Raw genomic sequence first — 19920 nt, 5'->3', positions numbered from 1 at the left:
ATCAGATTATCATGAGTAGCTTTTAGGGTCATTCCTGAAGAAATGAGTCTGTTGGGTTTCCCAAGTCTTGCAGCTTCTGCTGGGATCTAGTTCAGCCTTCAGGTGATTCCAGCCCATGGGCAGGTCTGAGTCTTCCCTTGGAGGTGTTCTGTTCATGAGATCACTCCTTGGAACTGCTTTGTAGTAAAAATGAATAATATTCTGCCCACTTCTGGTGATGTGCAGGAAGGTTGTTGGCTCGTGATGGGGCACAGCAGTTCAGTGGCAGCCAGGCTGTGCCACCAAGGATGCTGTTAAGGGAAACCACTGAATAATTCTGTTGTGGTGTTTGGCTTTTTGAGCATTCTGCTTGTTTAAGGAAATAGCCAAAAAACCCCCACCACCAATGGAAAAAAAAAAAAAGAAAAAAAGAAGAAAATTCTGCTACATAAAATGGTACTTAGAGAACTGCAAGTTAGTGTTTGTATGAAGTGTGGAAGACTGACATTATTACTGGTAGTGTTCTTCTTTAAGGAATCTGTTGTTCAAGATTTTCTTGCCAGGGAATTTTTATGGCATCCCTGTTTAGCAGTGAAAACTGCTAAATTTTGTGTATGCTTTGTCCAGTGGAATATTCCAAAGTTGATTGTGTGATTAGGAGGATAAAGTGGGACAGAGTAACCCAACACTACGTCTCACCTGGTGCCCCTGTTGGTAGGGAACCAAAAGTCCCATTGCTTCCAACTGCCTCTAGCAGGAAAAGAGAGATTCCTTCAGGTGAGGCTCTGCTGAGACAAACAGCTGCCCTGCCTGATAAAGGGAAGTCAAGTGATGGAGCTGTGTTCTGTGGGACAAAAAGGTTGGAAACTGAAGACCTCATTGTTTACACAATAGGAATGAATGTAAGAAATGGAGAAAATGTCACCACTCCCAAGGAAATCTCGCTGGTTGACACCTGAGGTGATGCCAGTTCAGCTTGGATTCATGCATAGTTTATAGGGTTTGTGTTTGTTCTGGTCTGAAGGAAGAGAGTCACACACTTCTGCATGGGAAAGCAGGGAAAATAATCTTGTAAAAGACACGGTGGTGTCTCAGTGTGGAAAGGTGTGTCCGTGTGCTGAGGCTGCTGCAGGGGTGTGCAGCAGAGGTTCCCTGTGCTGGTCTGCACAGGGGTCAGTGCCCAGCCCTGCCTGGGGAGGCCACTGCCTTCCCCATGGATAAGGGAGAGTTTGGGCTCTTTGGAACAAGGTCTGACCAAGTGAGCTCTTTAAAGCTCTTTAAAGCTTTTGAGTGAGTTTGGCATCTGCCGTCCATCCAAAGGGATTGTTTAACAGTGCAAAAATCCTCCACCATTTTGATAGTGAAGCAGTTTCAACCATCCTCACCCATTTTGGAAGAAGGCTGAAATGGATTTTTTTCAAACAAAATAAAAGTTCAGTAAAGCAGATGTTACTATTTATCCACTGTTTAACATTGTAAGTTATAGTAGGAATGTTGTGTGCTGCCACTTAAAACCTAAATCATTTGTTTATTTTGAGCGTTATTCCCAGGCTGGGGAAACTTCAACCTTTGTACCTTAAATATTCTTTGAAATTTAATCAGCTTGAAATTCCTAATGAGCAGTAGTTTCATCTTCCCCTGAGAACTGCATTCTTCCTACACAGGAATAATTCAGATCACCAGTTGCCTTCCTACAGTTTTCTTATAAATCTTTCTAATCTCGTACTCAGGAAGGTTGGAGTTTTCTTAATTTTATCATTGGCTGACTGTTTTTTCTAATAAGGCAAGCTCCACTTTCAGAGGTCAGTCAAAGTACAAAAAATGTTTAATTTTATGCCTTGTACAAAGAAGGGAAGTGATTGAACCAGAATGGAATGTCAAAAGAAGTCTGGATGCAGTGGAAAAAAGCACTGCCACCACTGGTTCTTCTGAAGTAGATAGTAAATGCATATAACTGTTCCTGTGACTGGAGAGTCCTGCCAGGAAGATACATTGTGTCTGAATAGTTTTATTCCAGAAGAATGTTGCTGAAAATAAGGCAGATGATTTAATGGCTCCAAGGCATGATGACTTTGTACATTATCTGTGTATTTTATGAATTATTCCTAAAATGGAATTCAAGTTGAGTCTTTTTTAATAAATCAAAGTCAAATACACATTTTAAAGCTCTTTGTGTGATAAACTCCATAAAAGAAACACTTTGAATAGCTTTTAAATACTTTCTACAGTGATTTGGAAAATCCTTCTTTCTTTGCAGCTCTCTAGTTTTACACTTGGTTGTCACTTTTACAAAGTGACAAAAAACTTTTAAAAGTGTTACACTTTTGCTGCCCGGTGAGGCGGCTGGAGGGTGGGGCTCTGCGGGATGTCCCTGCCTGTGGCACCGCTGCTCCTGCAGCCAGGAGCTCTGGCACAGCAGCTCTGCTGTGCTCACGGTGCCCGGGGTGTGTTTGGGCACAGCTGGAGGGACAGGCCCTGTGGGGGATCAGAGGTGGCATCTCCTCAGCCTGGAGAGCCTTTGGTGCCCTGCCCTGCCCCGGGGAGTGTGACAGGAGCCACTGCAGTGCGGTATTCCAGAGGGACATCAGTGCCACCGCTGTTCCAGGGCTCAGCTTTGGGCACTGTGTGTGGGGTTATGGGGCAAAAGGCTGCTGATGCCCGTTGCCACGCTGCCTGGAGGGTGAGCTGCTGGGCTAACTCCTACATTTTGTGTTCATGTTTTAAAATGATTCGTGTTTTGTTGTTGCTGGTTTGGATTTTTATCAGAAATTCAGCCAGGTCTTTGTGCATGTGGGTTTTGGTGTTGACTTGGTGGTTGTGATAATATGCTACTCCCATTTTTGTTCCTGATTTTGCCAAGTAACTGAGCTTGCTTTTCATTTGGCAAGTGGTCAGAACTTGAGTACAGAACTAAAACTGACTCAGAATTAGTCTCGAGTCCCCTTCATTCATAAAAAAACGAATGCTCGCTTACTCTTACTTAAAGTAAATGGTTAAATATCATATCTTACTTACAATCTGAAGCATTATTTTAATTAAAAAAAATCAGAGTTTAACATAGTTCCTTACCCCAAGCACCAAACAAAAAGGAAGAAGGAAAACTTCCATGTGCTTGAAACTCATTTGTTTGTTTCCCACAGGTACTTGGGCGATGTTTCTTGACAGTGATGCAGGTCCACTTCCAATTCCTGTCACAAGCCTTGCAGAAAGTCCAGCCCGTGGCACACTCCTGCTTTGCTGAAGCTGTAGCTCAGGAGAGGAAGAACGTTAGTGGGACTGGAGCCTCAAATATAAGTCCCACAAATGAGCTGGAAGATGCAATAAGATCATGGAGAGGAGCAGCAGAGGTATGGAGGTCTTGCTGTAAGCACAGGAGATTTAGTGAAACCTCAAGTCAGCCTGTCCCAACAAAGGGAGAAAATACCTGATTTTAAAGACACGCTGCATTTGAAGGGGGGATGTGGCACAGATGGCTTTCAGACACTAAAACTCATTTTCCTCATGTGATGATTGACTGTCTTTGCCCTGTGTGAAGTTTCCTTTGTGACAGGGTTGTACATGAGGAGCACACAAGCAGTGCAAACAGATATTTGTTATTAGTGTTCAAATTAGCAGTGTTCAAACAGGGCAGACAGAGGGAATTAAAAATAAAACCCTCAGTGAGTATTTGTGAAAACAGAGCAACATCTTGATGAGAAATAATCTAGATAATGGCTATTTCTCTCAAATTTTGAGCCCAAATTCTATTCTATACTTTTAAATCTTCGTGGTAATGTTTAACACTTTTGTCTTCATCCTGTTAAGTTTGATGTTGCTTGATCCATCCATTGTTGGAATGTGACCCGTGTTACTTAAATGTGCCACTTTCTGGACTTGGAGTTTCCCAAACACCTGTCATCTGTGGAATCCTTACTTTGCCAGCCAAACCCAGTGCTTTATAAAAACGTTCAGTTTTATGAGGATTTCTGCTTTCCTTGGCACTACTGAAGTCTGGAGACTGATAGGTCAGAATGGATTCAGACACAGAGTGTGTGTTTTCCCTAAATGCAGAGGACTTGGAGCAAGTGCTTTTGCAGTCTCATTTGGCCCACATGGCTTGTTAGTCATCCTGACTGGAAATCTTGTCAAGGTCTCCATTTATGACTAGCATCTGCAAGGTACAGGAGAGCAAATGAGCTACATGAGTGCAGAGGGATTGTGTGATTTTCACTGCAGCATAAATTTATTTTGTTGGATAAAATAGGGATTTGGGGGTGCTTTAGGGGTATTACAGATAATTGTAACAGGTCTAATCCTGGTATAGCTGCACTTCTTTGGCATAAAAGTAGTTAATTTTATATGTAATATACTTAGCTTCTTAAAAGTACTAAAATTTCTAGAAATGCCTTGCAATTGCTATCAAATTTGTTTAAACTGTGGTTAAAATTAAACTTCCACAGAATCGAGGACCTTAATTTTAATTTTTACTTTTTGAGCAATCCACTTCACCTATTTCTGTTTTTCAGAAATGCAAAACCTGTGTTTCAAAATTTTGTATGAGTGTTGTACTATTCAAATCCTGTATTAAACATGCATGGGGAGGACAGAGATAAAATACAGATTCTCCATAGTTCCAAAAACAATAGGAGAAACTTCTCAATTTTTATGATTGACTGAAATAACTGATTTGGAGTATTTGTGGGGTATTAGGATAGCATAAGAAAAATACATGGTTTCTAAATAAATAAAATCTCGCTCTCATAATTTTAGATAGATTAATATAAATCATTTTGATTGAAGCGGATTTGAAATACTGAAATCTTTGCCAGTTTTTTTACTTTGGAGTGGAAAGCAATCCATTGTTTTCCTATAGAATCAGCCTCTCTGGCAGGAGAACACTGCTGCTTCAGAGTCAAGTTTAAGGTGATACTTCATCAGTAGCTCAAAACTGGTTTTGCTCTTTGAGATTTACTTTGGGAAATGCAGTAATTCTGTACATGAGGTGAGCCCATGTCTGTCCATTTGCTGTAGTAGCAGAACCCCCCAGTTTGGACATCCTGCTTTACAGCAAGTCTCCTTCCTAGACTTGAAAACAACCCACACCTATTTGCTTCACCCTGCTCAGTGATGTAGGATTTTACAGCTAAAAGTAGATATTTGGCTGATTTCTTGTTTTTTGAAATCATATTACACAAAGCTATTTTTGTGCTGTGCTAAGTTGATCTAGCACTGTGTGGCTCTTCTCCAATTGCACACGGTAATCACCCCTAACTTTATGAAATGTATCATCCTCTGAACACAGGAGTGCTTGTACACAATGATGTAACTTATTTTCTGTTTATGCTGGAGTTATGAGTCCGTCCTCAGGTAACCACAGCCATGGTGTGGTCTGTGCAACAGGATCCCTGCTCCTGAGAGGGAGCTGAAATAGCAACAGCAAACAATGCTGAACCCAAGTACTGGCCAACACCCATGTGCTGCACAGGTTACGTCAGAGTTCTGCTTCCAAAGGAGCAGTAGAAGTTCAGTAAGTTATAATAAAGTCTCCTCCAGGTCCTTTCCCCCAGGTACTGCTTCTCATCTCCTGTAGAAGGTTTTAAAGTCTGTGGGCTTCTTTCCTCTTTTCTGGAATTTAATTAAGCCTGACCTGGTTTAATGCTGACCCTCCTCACCCTGGATTTCTATTTTACATTACAGGCCACATCTCGACTGCGAGAAAGAGGCTGTGATGGATGTTTGGCAGGAATTGAAGTTCAGCAACTTTTCTGCTCACAGAGTGTGGCCATCCCTGAACATCAGCTCAAAGAGCTAAACATGAAAATTGACAGTGCTTTGCAGGTGGTTTTTCAAGTCTGCTGCTTTCATGTGCATGTAGTACAGTCAGTGGGTCAAGGAGTGAAATAGGGAAGGAGTGTGCTCCTGCAGAATTGTGTGCAACAGAGAGCTCAGAGGTATTTGGGAATTACAGCTTTGGAATCTTACATGACAAATATGTGTATGCCATAGAATTAAGTAGGGTAAATCCTTGTACCAATCCCTCTCTGTACCCAGACACAGTGACTGTGTGCTTGCTTCCTTGCTGATACAGCTGTGCTATCTCAACTTTTTGTTCAATGTCAGGCTTACAAAGTGGCTCTGGAGAGCTTGGGTCATTGTGAATATGCAATGAAGGCTGGCTTCCACTTGAACCCAAAAGCAATTGAAGCAAGTCTTCAGGTAGGATCTGCTAAACCTGATCTCTTTCATCCCTCCTCACCTTGAAAATGGGTACTTGAACTATACAAACATTTGGACCCATATTAGGATTTTCTAATGTCTTCTTCTGTTTGCTCTGTTCCCCTGTACTTCAGGGCTGTTGCAGTGAGGCTGAAGCCCAGCAAACAGGAAGGAGACAGACTCCACCTCAGCCCATTCAGTGTGAGCTGCCCACTGTCCCTGTCCAGATCGGATCCCATTTTCTGAAAGGAATCTCCTTCAATGAGTCTGCAGCAGAAAACCTGAAGCTGAAAACGGTAATAGCTCCTAATTAACCACAGAAGTAAAGGTGGGGGGAGAAAGAGTAGAATTAATTAAAATGTGGATAACAATGGTATTAGAAGTTCCCTGCTAAACCTGTGTTTAAGTGTTTTTCCAGTCTCGCTTCCTGTGGAAACACAATGTTGATAACATTGTAGTCATGTTTCTGATAACATTTTGACCACCTGAGCAATTTCAGTCCAATCTGAGAGAAGCACAGGCATAGAGAATTTTGAAAATAGATGTGTTAGGTATGAAGAAGTACAGAGGAAAGTGAGCCCTTAAAGATTCCCCAGCCAGGTGATGCATGTCAGAGCCTTCATCTTCTTAAATGCCCAAATAAGTCAGCCCAGCCTGGTGCTAAGGGAGGTGCTAAGGAAAAAAATGCTTTGTAACAGAGCTCCTTTTGATGTCATCTTACAAACTGGAAAAAAAATTTTAGAAGAGTTTTTTAAAAGGAGCTTTAAATTATGGAGAAGTTAATTGTAGTTTCAGTATAAACAAATGGAAAATATGTCCATTCAGAAGTAATCTGGGCAATTTTAATCAGCACTTCCACTTTTTTTTTTTAAATAAACCCAGTTCCTTGCTCCTGGAAGAGTTGAAACAATAAGTTGCTCAAAATGCTGCTTTTCTGTTGTCTTTGCAGTGCTTTTTGTCGTTTTGATTAAACTGGTCTGCAAGAATATAAGCAGAAATACTGCTTATGACTTTGGAGCAGTATTGTGTTCCAAACAGCAGAGACGATCTTCCACATTTCTGTTCTGCAGTGCAACTCTCCTAGTTATAGAGGACTGTTCCGAGGTTGCAGACATTATAGCTGTTTGAAAAGCATGTAGAACAATGGCAATCCATCTGGAAGCATTGGTGGGAGCATTTGTGAATCATGTGTTGGTAGGACAGAGTGTTTATTATTTTTCCAGCACACAATGCTGCAGTTGATCAAGGAAGCCGGATGCCATAATGGACTCACACCCCGGGACGACTCTCCCGTGACTGAAGTGCTGAACCAGGTCTGCCCTTCCACGTGGAGAGGAGCCTGCAAAACTGCTGTGCAGCTGTTGTTTGGCCAGGCTGGACTGGTAGGTGACTACCAACAGTCTTAGGAAAACAAAGGTTATGTAAACACCCTGAAGAGAAACTAGGTATTTGGGAGTTTGGAAATTAATTTCCAATGTCTTATTGTGTGTTGCTCTGTTTTTAGTGCTGCAGTTAACTTGATTTCTGAGTAAGGTGTGTCCTTGTAGAATGGGAGTCTGTAGGTGGTGTCTGTAGTTGACAGAACAGAAGAATGCACCAGGTGCTTCCTGGTCTCCATTTCAAGGGAGGACACAAGAAATTTCTACTTCATAGAGAAAGAGAAATATTTTCAAATCTATAGATGACCATGTTAAAAAAAACCTCAACAGACCCAAACACACATCTACCCCTCTCTCAAATTAGCTTGAAAACCTGCCATTTTTTCGTTTTCTCTCTGCTTTGATTGAAAGCTGAGTTTCCTGCCCAGCATATACCAGCACCAGATAATGCTACCTGACATCTCCAGCAGAAGACAGAACAATTAAATGCCTTGCTGTAGACATAGGTGTTCTTGAGAGGAAGAAAACGAATGGAATTTACAGTATCTAAGCAGCTGATAAAAACAGATGCTTGGCACATACTCTGATAAGAAAATGCATTTGTGCTCCCATGACTAATTACTGCAATCTCTGCACTTAGTGAAGTGTTTGTGCATGACATGTAGGTTTTCTGGGCTACTGTAGGGGTAGGGGAAAAGGCTGCACTTACAACACAGGAAGGAAATGCAAAGATAAAGGGACACTGTAGCCTATGATAGTTTTGTCAAGTATTCTTTGAGTTGTCTTTAATCTACAGTGAGTTAAATGCTTCTTGCTGGTTCATTGCTGATTCCTTGTTCAAGGTGATGGGAGACCATCAGGGCTTCATAATTAATTTGTGATTAAAGGACTCAAATAGCTGCATATTTTGTAAATCTCTTTTTCAGACAAATCACACAGGTGTTTAGGTGACCTAGACCTTCCATCCTAGCAAATCAAATCATGTGCTTTTGGTACTGTCAAAAGGTTCTCCAGTAATGCTGAATGATAAATTGGAAATGGAAATGATGAATTTGCCAGATATTTCTACTTTAGAATCCCTTTGATTCTAGATATCCGATCTTAGATATTCCCTTAATATTAAATACCTGTTAGAGAAGTAGTTGAAATTATACTGGAATTCAGCTGACTCTCCATATAATGGCAGCCTAAAATGAAAGATGCAGACCATCACTGTCATAACAGCAGTGCTCCTGCTGTCAGTCCTTACCTCACTGAGATACAGGGACTGAAAGGTAGGAGATGGTAGTGCTTTGTCTGAAGCACTGAATTAGTTTTATAGGGAGGCATAAGAAGGTGGTGTCTTTGCAGGGACAGAGGAACTGTGCAATTGTAGGATTTATCAAATTTCTACTTAGGTGTTTTGAAGGAAAACGTTTAAAATCTTAATAAATACGAGGAGGACTGGATATGGTTAAATGGGATTGTGTCTCCAGCTGCCACAGTTGGTGGTAGGATGCTGGGAGTCTGCAGCGAGGTACAGGAAATGAGGCCAAGGAGGAAGGAGTTCCTCAGCAGCCCTGTGGGAGTGTGCTGCAATCCAGGAGCACTTTGTGGCTCCTGAGTGTCTGGATGAGGAGTGCCTGGGAGGATGCTGCACCTTCCACCATTTCCTTTCCAGGGGGTTTCAGTGTTGTGCACGCCCAAGTCCTGCCCTGAGGAGGTTTGAGGAGTGGCACGAGGCACATTTGGACTCGGGAATCTGGAGATCTGGTGTCCCCCAGTCTAGACATAACGAGTTAGACCTGCTGGTAATTGAAGCACTGACATTCTTCAGGTTTGTCATCACTTTTGGAGAGTGTCAGCAGAAAACTTACACATTCTCCCAGATGACATTGCTGAGCTATGGAGTTTTACTTGTGTTGAATCCTGAATGTCTCCAAAGATTTTTGCATGAACATCAGGTTCTGAAAGTAGCAGGCTTCACTCTTCAAAGACACATAATGAGCTGTGCACATGACAGAAGACCTGCAAGCCTGCTCTCCTTCATTCTCACTTTGATTTGTTACAGTTTAGAGGGATATGAGGGTTGAGGTTTTTCTTTACAAACTACGTGCCATTGTTTTTTGCGACTTCAAATTATGCTTCTATGTAGCTTCATGCAGTGACAAGAAATTGTAATTTGGGTCTTTGAAGAGTTCTTTGGGTAGAAGGGAGAGAGGAAGCACCTGTAAAACAAGAACAATGGATGTCTGAGGTACAGGAAGCTGTTCTCTAAGCACCACCAGGCGGGGAGGGAGGGTGTGTTTATTTTAAGTTTATTTTGTGAAGAAGGCAGATAAGTGAATCATGGCACAGCATTACGTAGGCTTTGGTGTAACTGTTTTTAGATACTGGGCTGTCTGCATTCATTCAGAATTGTGTGTGGATCTGTATCTTAAATGCCCAATTTGAAAAAAAACATTACTTGACAGTCTCAGTGTTTTTAAGCTGTCTTGCCATGTGCCTTTTAAGAAGCTACTTATGAAGTGTGGAAAGCACAATGAGTTGTGACTTAGTTTGCTTGGTTGTTTTGGGCTGCAGCTTTTTAACATAAGAAATAATTTGAAGTGTGGATTTTCAGTTCTTACCTTAGCATGTATATAATATTTGATGTTTGAATAAAAAAAAAAAAAAGGTACATTCAAATAGCTGAATTCAATGGGTGAGCAGAAATAAAATTTCCAATTGGCCTCATGCAAAGAGGTTATAGATAATGCTATTTTTTTGTTTGTTTTGGGTTTTTTGTTTTTGTTTTGTTTTAGTTTTTTTTTTTGTGGGTTTTTTTGTGTTTTTTTGTGCTAGTAGATCTTTCCATAGCAAACACCAACATGCATTGCAGGAGCACAAAATCCCCATGTAAAGTTTAAATCCCAGATGTCCTGGCTCTGACAGATGTTGAGAAACACAAAGCTTTTTGCAAAGGGAAGAAACTAGGTTTATGCTGGGGGAGGAACACCCCAGTAAAGCTTTGGACCATGGGCACCAACCATGCACCACAACCAGAATCTGACACAGGTCTGCACAAATCAAGAGTTTCACCTCTGACTTTGTCTGAGGTGCAGACTGTATTTTTCTTGGGAGTTGAGAACAGTCACTCCTGAGTTCATTTCTCCTTATCACAGTTATAACTGCAATAGGGCTGAATTGCAGATTACCAACTTAAATAAAATGAAAAACTCCAAGAAAAGAGTACTGGAATTGCCCTGTTACAAAATGAGAGGTATTTTCATGAATGGATGATAGTGTGGCCTTTTGACTCCATGCTTAGACATGTGTAAAACTGAATAAACCTGGGCAAATGCTTAGAGTCGACTGAAGGAAAAAGGCCTTACACTAAAATATTTGAAAGGTGGCAAATAATTATGTCCAAGTATTATTTGATGGTTGAAGTTGAGAGGAGAAACTCAGCATTATGCTTCACGTTTTTTCATACCCAGTAACAGACAACCACTTCAAAACAGGACCAATGTAGGTTAGGTGATGGCAACAAAGTCAATGATGTCCCTTGAGGCTTATTTATACCAGAGGACTTTTGCCATTTCAAGGATAAATGGTACAGCTAATCTGCTAGTCACTGAAGCAAGAACTGCTGACTGCTGCCAAAAAGCTGCTGTTTCAGCATGACCAAAATAGGAAATTATGGAAATGATCAAAAAGGCCAACCCACGCAGACTGGACAGCAACAGAAAGCACAAACCAAATATGGGATATAGTATCACTAAATTAAAGGTTAAATGAACCTGAAGTGAATCCATTCCTTTTCCATTGTCTAAAAAGAAAGGTTCTTGACACAGTGTTGATTTTCAAGGTTTTCTTCTTCCATATGTCTTTATGATGTCTCCGAGTCCAACAAACTGAACATTCACTTTTCTTCTGTTCATTTAATCGGGAATTAATAATAGTAGAGTTTCATTAGGTAGAATAAAGAAATGTTGGTGTGGAATTTTATAACTTTAAAAGTGGGAGGTGTATGTTGGGAATTGTGAATGGTTTCTGGCTGAACATTACTTGTCTATATCATACCATGCACTACAGTTAAATTATTTAAAACATTTTGCTGAGTAGGTGTTTGGGAGCTCTTAAAGTAGTAACTGTGCTAAACTCCTCAAAAATACAGGCTGCTGTGTGGAGCCACTGAGAACTACCAGCAGGGAGGTAAAGCAGCTGGTAATGACATAGTGATGCATTACTACAGGATCTAACTGAGAAGAATTAAAATACAGGTTTCTGTACTAAACTAATTTTATATTAAAATAGAAATAAATTTACAAGGGTTTTGTGAGTTGGTTTGGTTTTATTTGGGGTTTTTTGTACCTGTAGCGTGACTGGGAGGTGAGATTATCAATTTAACTATGGGGTGATTAAATAACTAATGCTTAAAATATTTTCCCTTTTATTTTATTTGCTAGGTGGTTGTGGACACAGCACAGATTGAAAATAAGGAAGCCTATGCTCCTCAGATAAGTTTAGAAGGATCAAGAATTGTGGTGCAAGTTCCATCAACTTGGTAAATAAAAATACTGTCTTGCTCATTGTGAGTGAAATATATGGGGAAAATTGTTGCAGTCCAAATGGAAGAGAGAATGTGCAGAGTTATGGCATAGCTTCCTTAAGTTGCTCTGTCTGGACTGGTTGAACACCTCCATTCCTGACAGGCTGTACTTCAGCTGCCTCTGTAGGAGGCAAGGCAAGAGAGGCAGTGCTGGGGCACTGAGACTTGAAAATGGAAAAGCTTGATGATAAAAGAGAAGGTTTCAAAAATAATAACCTACCAGTACTCCTGTTATGCTGTGCCCCAGCAGGTCCCAGCTGTAGCTCAGGAATAGGCCAGTTAATGTAAGAGCCTTTGCTTGCTCTTCATTGTGCTGTTCTTTTAGTGCTGTGAGGCATGGACCTCTGGGCTCCAAGAGCTGCTACCAGTTTGGATGACTGCCTAGTAAAGAATGGTTGATCTGCAGTTTGTGAGGATTTCTCCCTGTCCCAAGCAGGAGAAACAGGAAGCATGAGAGCACTTGTCTCTAACTCGGAAGGAGTCAATGTTGGAAATTTCAGTACAACACATTTGGTCCACTTGACTCCTTACTGAGGCAGCCTGTTCCTAGCGGTACACCCAGAAGGAGAAGTGTTCCGCTGCTGTTTCCCGGGACGGGGGGGAAGGAGGGAAGGTCGGTGGGTCCGTGTGCATGTCCCAGTGCTGTTTCCTGGGGGAAGGCGGGAAGGAGTGTCCCGGGGTGTTCGGGAGGGAAGCAGGCAATGTCCCGGGGTGTTCGGGAGGGAAGCAGGCAATGTCCCGGGGTGTTCGGGAGGGAAGCAGGGAATGTCCCGGGGTGTTCCGGAGGGAAGCAGGGAATGTCCCGGGGTGTTCCGGAGGGAAGCAGGGAATGTCCCGGGGTGTTCGGGAGGGAAGCCGGCAGTGTCCCGGGGTGTTCGGGAGGGAAGCAGGCAATGTCCCGGGGTGTTCGGGAGGGAAGCAGGCAATGTCCCGGGGTGTTCGGGAGGGAAGCAGGGAATGTCCCGGGGTGTTCCGGAGGGAAGCAGGGAATGTCCCGGGGTGTTCGGGAGGGAAGCAGGCAATGTCCCGGGGCGTTCGGGAGGGAAGCAGGCAATGTCCCGGGGCGTTCGGGAGGGAAGCAGGCAATGTCCCGGGGCGTTCGGGAGGGAAGCCGGGAATGTCCCGGGGTGTTCGGGAGGGAAGCAGGGAATGTCCCGGGGTGTTCGGGAGGGAAGCCGGCAATGTCCCGGGGTGTTCGGGAGGGAAGCAGGCAGTGTCCCGGGGTGTTCCGGAGGGAAGCAGGGAATGTCCCGGGGTGTTCCGGAGGGAAGCAGGCAGTGTCCCGGGGTGTTCGGGAGGGAAGCAGGCAATGTCCCGGGGTGTTCGGGAGGGAAGCAGGCAATGTCCCGGGGTGTTCGGGAGGGAAGCAGGCAGTGTCCCGGGGTGTTCGGGAGGGAAGCAGGCAGTGTCCCGGGGTGTTCGGGAGGGAAGCAGGCAGTGTCCCGGGGTGTTCGGGAGGGAAGCAGGGAATGTCCCGGGGTGTTCCGGAGGGAAGCAGGCAGTGTCCCGGGGTGTTCGGGAGGGAAGCAGGCAGTGTCCCGGGGTGTTCGGGAGGGAAGCAGGGAATGTCCCGGGGTGTTCCGGAGGGAAGCAGGCAGTGTCCCGGGGTGTTCGGGAGGGAAGCAGGCAGTGTCCCTGTGCCCCGGGACGGTCCCCGTGCCCGTGGATGCTGCCGGGGGCAGCGCCCCCTGCTGGCGCTGGGCGGTGCCGCGGGCCCCGCAGACGAACGCCCCCAGCCCGCGGGGTCCCGCCCGGGGACATTTCCCCGAGCTCTTGGCTGTGTGGAATCGTCTCCGCACGCCCCCTGCCAGGCTCAGGCTCTCCCCTGTGCTGGGCTGTGTCAGGCTCTTGCCGTATTCCAGAAGTGGGTGTTGTGCGTTTGGCGTTTGCTGCTGCCGTGCCTGAACTGTGCCTGCTCTGGTCAGTGATTCCGATGGAGTGCACTGCTGAACCTCACGGATTAGCTCTGTATCCCACTGCTGGCACAGGCTGCTCAGGCTGCAGCCCAGGAACCCCTAGGCGTTCCCATGTTGTTCTGCAGGAGTGCAGCAATTGCATTCTGACTGATATGGTAGAATTGTTTAATGTAAAAAATGAGCATTTTGATTTCTGATTTAAACTTAATGATGACAGGTGTCTGAAAGAAGATCCGGCAACAATGTCTTTGCTACAGAGGAGTCTGGATCCAGAGAAGACTTTGGGGCTGGTAGATGTGCTCTATACTGCTGTGTTTGATATACACAGGTGGAAGGAAGGAAGGTACATCTCTTTTCTAAGCTGTTGTTGTTGAATAATCTGTGCTGAGATTTGATAGTGCCACCTCATTAGAAGGGGAAAACAGGAGTCAAACTGAGAGTGAGACATTGTTAATCCCCACAGATACCTTCTGGGTACATCCCAAGATATAGGAGACTGCTTAAAACCAAACCAGCAGCATATCCAAGGGTAAAAAACTATTTGCTTCTCTCTTACAAAAATACTTGATTTATATTAAATTGATATCTGTTTAGGTCTTGAAGCACAACTAAAATTTAAGGAATGGAAAGTATTGCAAATATGAGGAATAATTTGTTACCATAAGATGTAGCTGGTAGATGTGGCAGTCTTTGGTGTTTTTTTCTTGAGCTGTTATTGAAATACACGTTTTCCCCCAAAGTACAAACTCAGTTATGTATTGGGTGGTTTGATATACATATTTTTTGCTGATGCAGGGAGCAAGCTTTGCCTTGTATTCAGATCCAGTTACAGCGTGAAATCTCAGACTTTGGGAGCCAAGTTGACATGCCCTCGGGGAATGGAAGCAAATCTTCAGGGGGTCTGCAAAAGACATTCTCAAAACTGACTTCACGGTTTACAAAAAAAACTTCCTGCACCAGTGCAAGTAACACAGGAAGTTACTCAATCCCCAATACACCTTCCAAAAATGTCTTCATAAGTTCCAGCTCAGAGGAGAAAGCTAAAATGCCCAGTAACATGGATGCACGGTTGCAGAACATCCTGAACATTGGTAACTTCCCTCGGAGCACAGATGCCCTGCAGTCAGTTCAGAGCACAAATAACCAGCTTGTCAATGGGTTTCTAGTGGAAAGACGGGACAGCTTCTTCAAACCAGATGATGGCAAGGATGACAAAGGTATGAATTTACCAACTGACCAAGAAATGCAGGATGTTATAGATTTCTTGTCTGGTTTTAACATGGGCAAATCCCAGCAGACTTCTCCGATGGTGAAAAGAAGGAACTCTGTTGCATCCTCTACAGCAACAGAACAAAAATCAGGAGCAGTTCAACAGCAGCCGCAGTCTGTGTCTCACACCCCACTGCATCCTCCTCAGCAAGGCTTGTCCCAGCAGCAGTCCCAAAAGCAGCAGCAGCAAATGCAGTATTATCAACACTTGCTTCAACCTATTGGACCACAGCAACGCGTACCTGCCAAATGGCTCAGTAATTCTTCACAGCAGCAAGCCCCGGCTGTTGGAGCTGGATTGTCTCATATAAATCAGTGGAACAATCCTGGGTTTTCAGATTTAAGCTCTGATTTGTACAGCTTGGGTCTTGTGAGCAGCTATATGGACAATATGATGGCAGAGATGTTAGGACAGAAACCACAAGGACCTAGAAACAACACATGGCCAAATCGTGACCAAACTGATGGAGTGTTTGGGATGTTGGGAGAAATCCTGCCTTTTGACCCTGCAGGTGTGTGTTTTTTCCTTTACTATGGTTTTTGTAAGGGTCCTTTGCAAAAGAATACTGTGAAATATTGCTGGCAGTATTTCCCCGTGCTGCCCATCGGATGTAAGGGTTTTCACCAATGCAAACGGGGATTTGTGTGTGTGTCCTTATTTGCTTTTTTAACAGAAGGTGATCTGCAAGCATGGGAACTTGTTCCTTGTTTCTTATCCCAGTTGTAGTAGTCTGACCTTTTCTATATGGAGCACAGCAGAGTACTGAAAAGATACTTAGGGATGATGTTCCTCCTATTCATAGTTTGTGAAATCATTTAAAATCAAACTCTTGAGCTCAGGTGTGTTCCCTGTCCTTGAAATTATTCCTCCTGCTCTTTATCAGTCTTGTAACTGGGAGATACAGCCAGTTGCATCTTTCCCATATGCCTGTATTATCCCTTCACTGCTCCCCGGTTCCCTGGGAGCCATACTGGTTCCTGTTCACTGCTGGTTCTGCAATGAAAAGTTTCAATGTCAAAGGATTAGAGACCAAAGAGCAAGTCCATGAGGTTTGCCACATGTGTTTGGACCACAAATAAATTGTAAATATAGATGAATTATTCATACTCAAAGATGAAGTGAGATAAAATTTGAGAGTCATAAACAAATAGCTACAGACCAAGAAACTGACCGTGGAATCTGAGAGATGTACATTTGGTCCCCATGTGGGCCACTGGCTTCAGAGCTGGACTTGATGATCCTTGTGGGTCTCTTCTAACTCAGAATATTCTGTGATTGTCTAATTCTGATGGTAGCATTAAGAACAATTTACACAGCTGCTACCTTATAAATGTAACTTCTGTTGGCCTGGAACACAGCTGCAGGAATGTTGTAGTGCGCATTTATGGCAACTGCCTGGAGGGAGGAGCAGGAGAACAGGGAAACCTTTTATCAAAGTAGAGCTCAGTTTCCCGTGCTCATTTGCACTTGTCTGTGTTTGGAATGTGTAGGCGTCTCAAACCAGCTCCTTTGACTCATAATTATGATAGTTATTTTGTCAACTTAGTTGATTAATTAGTGGAATTTCTGTGGCAAAAATAGCCACCATAGCTATGCTGTTGCTTAATAACTCTTAAGTCTGAATTAGCATCATCTTATTTAAACATACTTAGGGTATAGACTTAAGGATTATCACAGCCTCTAAGGAAGGACAAAATTATTTTCAGCAAGCACTAAATCCATGTGTGTGTAGAGAAAAGAAAGCAGGTTTGCAAAGGACTGACATTCTCAGCATTTTGAATTCATTATATTCCTGTCGTATTTTCCTTTTGTTCTACATAAAACTCCTTGTTTTGTTCCATTTGATGCATGACAAGGATGTAGACAGTGGTACTTGGAAAAGGTGCTCTACTCAAGTTCCATAAATGGTGCTCAGTGGATTAAGATAGACACTTCTGCAGTTGTAGTGATAAGTAAACACTATTTTTCACAGATCTGGCATTTAAAAAACCAAAACCAACCAAAAATCCTTCCAACTGAATAGTTTTCCACTAGAAAGAACTTTTCTTCATAGAAAATGCCAGGTTGAGCTGTGGTGTAGAAACTTTCATTTTAAGCTTTAGAGTAGTACAAAAAGCTGTTAAACAGAAAACGATTTTTCATTTCCATGCTTTCCTAGAACTGTACATTTATCATTTGAAACAAAACACATTACTTACTTTTTTGATAAATACTTTTAGAGTCTGAAAATAATGTCTCTCTTCAGATGCAAAACTGCTGATTAAGAATTTATAAAATTGAAATTCATGGCTTTTCATGTTGAAGGTCTAATTAGTCCCAACCATGTACTTTGTAGTACTTTAATCATCACTAAGAAGTTGAAGGAATGTTGCAGTAAGAACTAGCAGAAGGAATGCTCCAATCTTTTGTAGTAAAATACTGATGACCTGATGTTTTCAGTGAGGTAGAAATTAATGCAAGCTTCTATTTTGAATATACCAGCACTTTAAAACTTAATGCTGTCCACAGGTTAAAAAAGCCCGGATGTCCTTCAAAATCCATCTAGACTCTATTCCTAGATCTGGGGAACTGCGTGGCTTCCAGCCTCATCTTAAATAGACATGAAAATATTTTAGAGGGAGAACAAGCACTAGTGGGGATGATTTGTTCCTAGATGGCTCTCAGATAGCCCTTCCTTAATAAAGGAGGGAGAGGAACAAAGTTTTCTTCACTGTCTTTTTAATTTGTATCTAACAAAACACTGAGAGGAGGTCTTTTCTGGATGTGTCAAATGAGAACAAGGAAACTTATCTTCTAAATGCAGTATTGAAGGTAGGGAGCCCTCAGAGGAAAGAGATTTCTGCTTTGTGAGCTGTGCATGACTGTTGGATGTTCTTCAGTCTTCACTCAATCTCAACCTGAGACCGGTGAGCCAGCAACTCAGTACTTCCCACTGCAATTACTGTGCATGTATCTAGACATTTTCCATAAAAACAGTCAGATTGCCAAGTTTTTTCTCAGGGAAGAAAAAAGGCAAAAGAAAGAGAAACTATAGAAACTCAGTTACAGTGACTCATTATCAGCAGTCTTTTGAATACAGCAATTGCTTGCCTCTGATCAATGGAGCATTTGAAACACTTTTGGATTAAGGCTTTTGCAGTGTCTGCTCAAGACCGTGCTTATTCCTTATTGGATGCCCGGGACACAAAAAGCATGTTGAGAATGGAAGAATTTTTAAATTACTGCTTTTTTCTGTAAATATAATTCTTATTCTGAAATATTTTGTAAGTCAGGATCAGAATGTTTTTGGAATTGTCTCATCCTTGTAGGAAAGAGGCAGTTTTGGTGCTCTGTGTTCTAGTATGATCCATCTGAGATTCTGATTTCCCAAGTAAGCAGGATCACAACATAGCTGGAAATCACGTTGCACTCTGGTATCAACCACAGTAACTGTTCTGCTCTTTTTTTTTTCTGCTCTTGTGTGGATAAATGTCCAGACAAGTGTCCATTTCATCAGTGTCTACTGATGGATATTGGACCTTTCAGCCTAGACAGGATCACAGTACAAACACAATTTCCCTGATGGAATGCAAGGGGCAGGTGTACTTCCATGTAATAATTATTATCCACCATGGATGCTGTGTGTCTCATCTTTGTAAAACATTTCCTGTTCAGTGTTCTTCGCTGCTCCATGGAGACCTATCCAGTGCTGGCTGCCATTTATCACCAGGGGGGGAATTACTTTGTTGTGGGGTCTGGTGAAACGTAAAGGATTGAAAGTGCAGCAGAAAAGCTGAGTGTCAGCAATGTTGGTTTCTTTCATTCAGTTGGCTCTGATCCAGAGTTTGCCCGCTATGTTGCTGGGGTGAACCAGGCTATGCAACAGAAGAGGCAAGCACAGCACATCCGTCGTCCAAGCACCACGCGTGGCAACTGGCCTCTTCCTGATGATCCTCATAAAACCTGGCCCTTTCCCGAGTATTTCACAGAGGGGTAAGAGACTGGACAGGCTGTCTATGGTTTTTATTGTGGAAGTTTATTTTGTACCCACACTTGGCAGAATGTGGGAATACTGGGTGTTTTTCCAGTTGCTGCTGCAGCTCTGAAATCTGCACTTCACTGTTCCGAGTGAGCAGTGTGTGCCTTGCCTGCTTTGCTGATACCAAGGCACTGGCAGGTTTGATGTCATCTTTGGAGTGGTACAGATAACCGACTGTGACTCCAACAGAGGAAATGAGGAATCTGCAGCACAGATGTATTCAGGACAGTTTTCTCTGAGTATTTTGAAAACAGCTTTAAGACCTAATTTTCATGAAATGTGATGCTGTTAAAGTTGTGGTGCCTGACTGAATTCAGTTTTCCAGATTTTAGCCACTTAATCTTGCTAATAAAAGGCAGGTACCTCACAGCAGGTTCATTTTTTAATCTCTTCCAAATCATAACTATTTACTGCACAGGAAGTGTTCCAAGATCCTCTGTCCATTTGTCCATAATGTAAGAGCTGTGACTCTCTAGTGCAAAACCAGTAGGATGGATATGTGTTCTAGCTCAGTTTTGCAGTGAAAAAGTGGAGTACTTACTGATTCCAAACCCAATTATCACTTGTTTCTTCTTCCTGGAGAGGAGAGC

At 42.9% G+C, this 19920-nt stretch overlaps 1 protein-coding gene across 2 annotated transcripts in view; it reads left to right on the top strand.

Moving 5' to 3' along the window:
• Positions 1-19920, top strand: part of GARRE1 (granule associated Rac and RHOG effector 1) — a 59208-nt gene that overhangs the window by 33515 nt on the left and 5773 nt on the right. For both annotated transcript variants that reach the window (XM_066327985.1, XM_066327986.1), the window contains exons 3-11: positions 3120-3326; positions 5656-5796; positions 6079-6174; positions 6309-6470; positions 7398-7556; positions 11984-12081; positions 14260-14385; positions 14838-15823; positions 19119-19284. In XM_066327985.1, the coding sequence (XP_066184082.1) occupies positions 3120-3326; positions 5656-5796; positions 6079-6174; positions 6309-6470; positions 7398-7556; positions 11984-12081; positions 14260-14385; positions 14838-15823; positions 19119-19284 (2141 nt within the window). The remainder of the gene's footprint in view (positions 1-3119; positions 3327-5655; positions 5797-6078; positions 6175-6308; positions 6471-7397; positions 7557-11983; positions 12082-14259; positions 14386-14837; positions 15824-19118; positions 19285-19920) is intronic.

This window comes from Sylvia atricapilla, chromosome 12 (assembly GCF_009819655.1).
Source record: "Sylvia atricapilla isolate bSylAtr1 chromosome 12, bSylAtr1.pri, whole genome shotgun sequence".
Classification (NCBI taxonomy): domain Eukaryota; kingdom Metazoa; phylum Chordata; class Aves; order Passeriformes; family Sylviidae; genus Sylvia; species Sylvia atricapilla.
The sequence above is the reverse complement of the archived record's forward strand: the minus strand, read 5'-3'. Positions and strand labels throughout refer to the sequence as shown.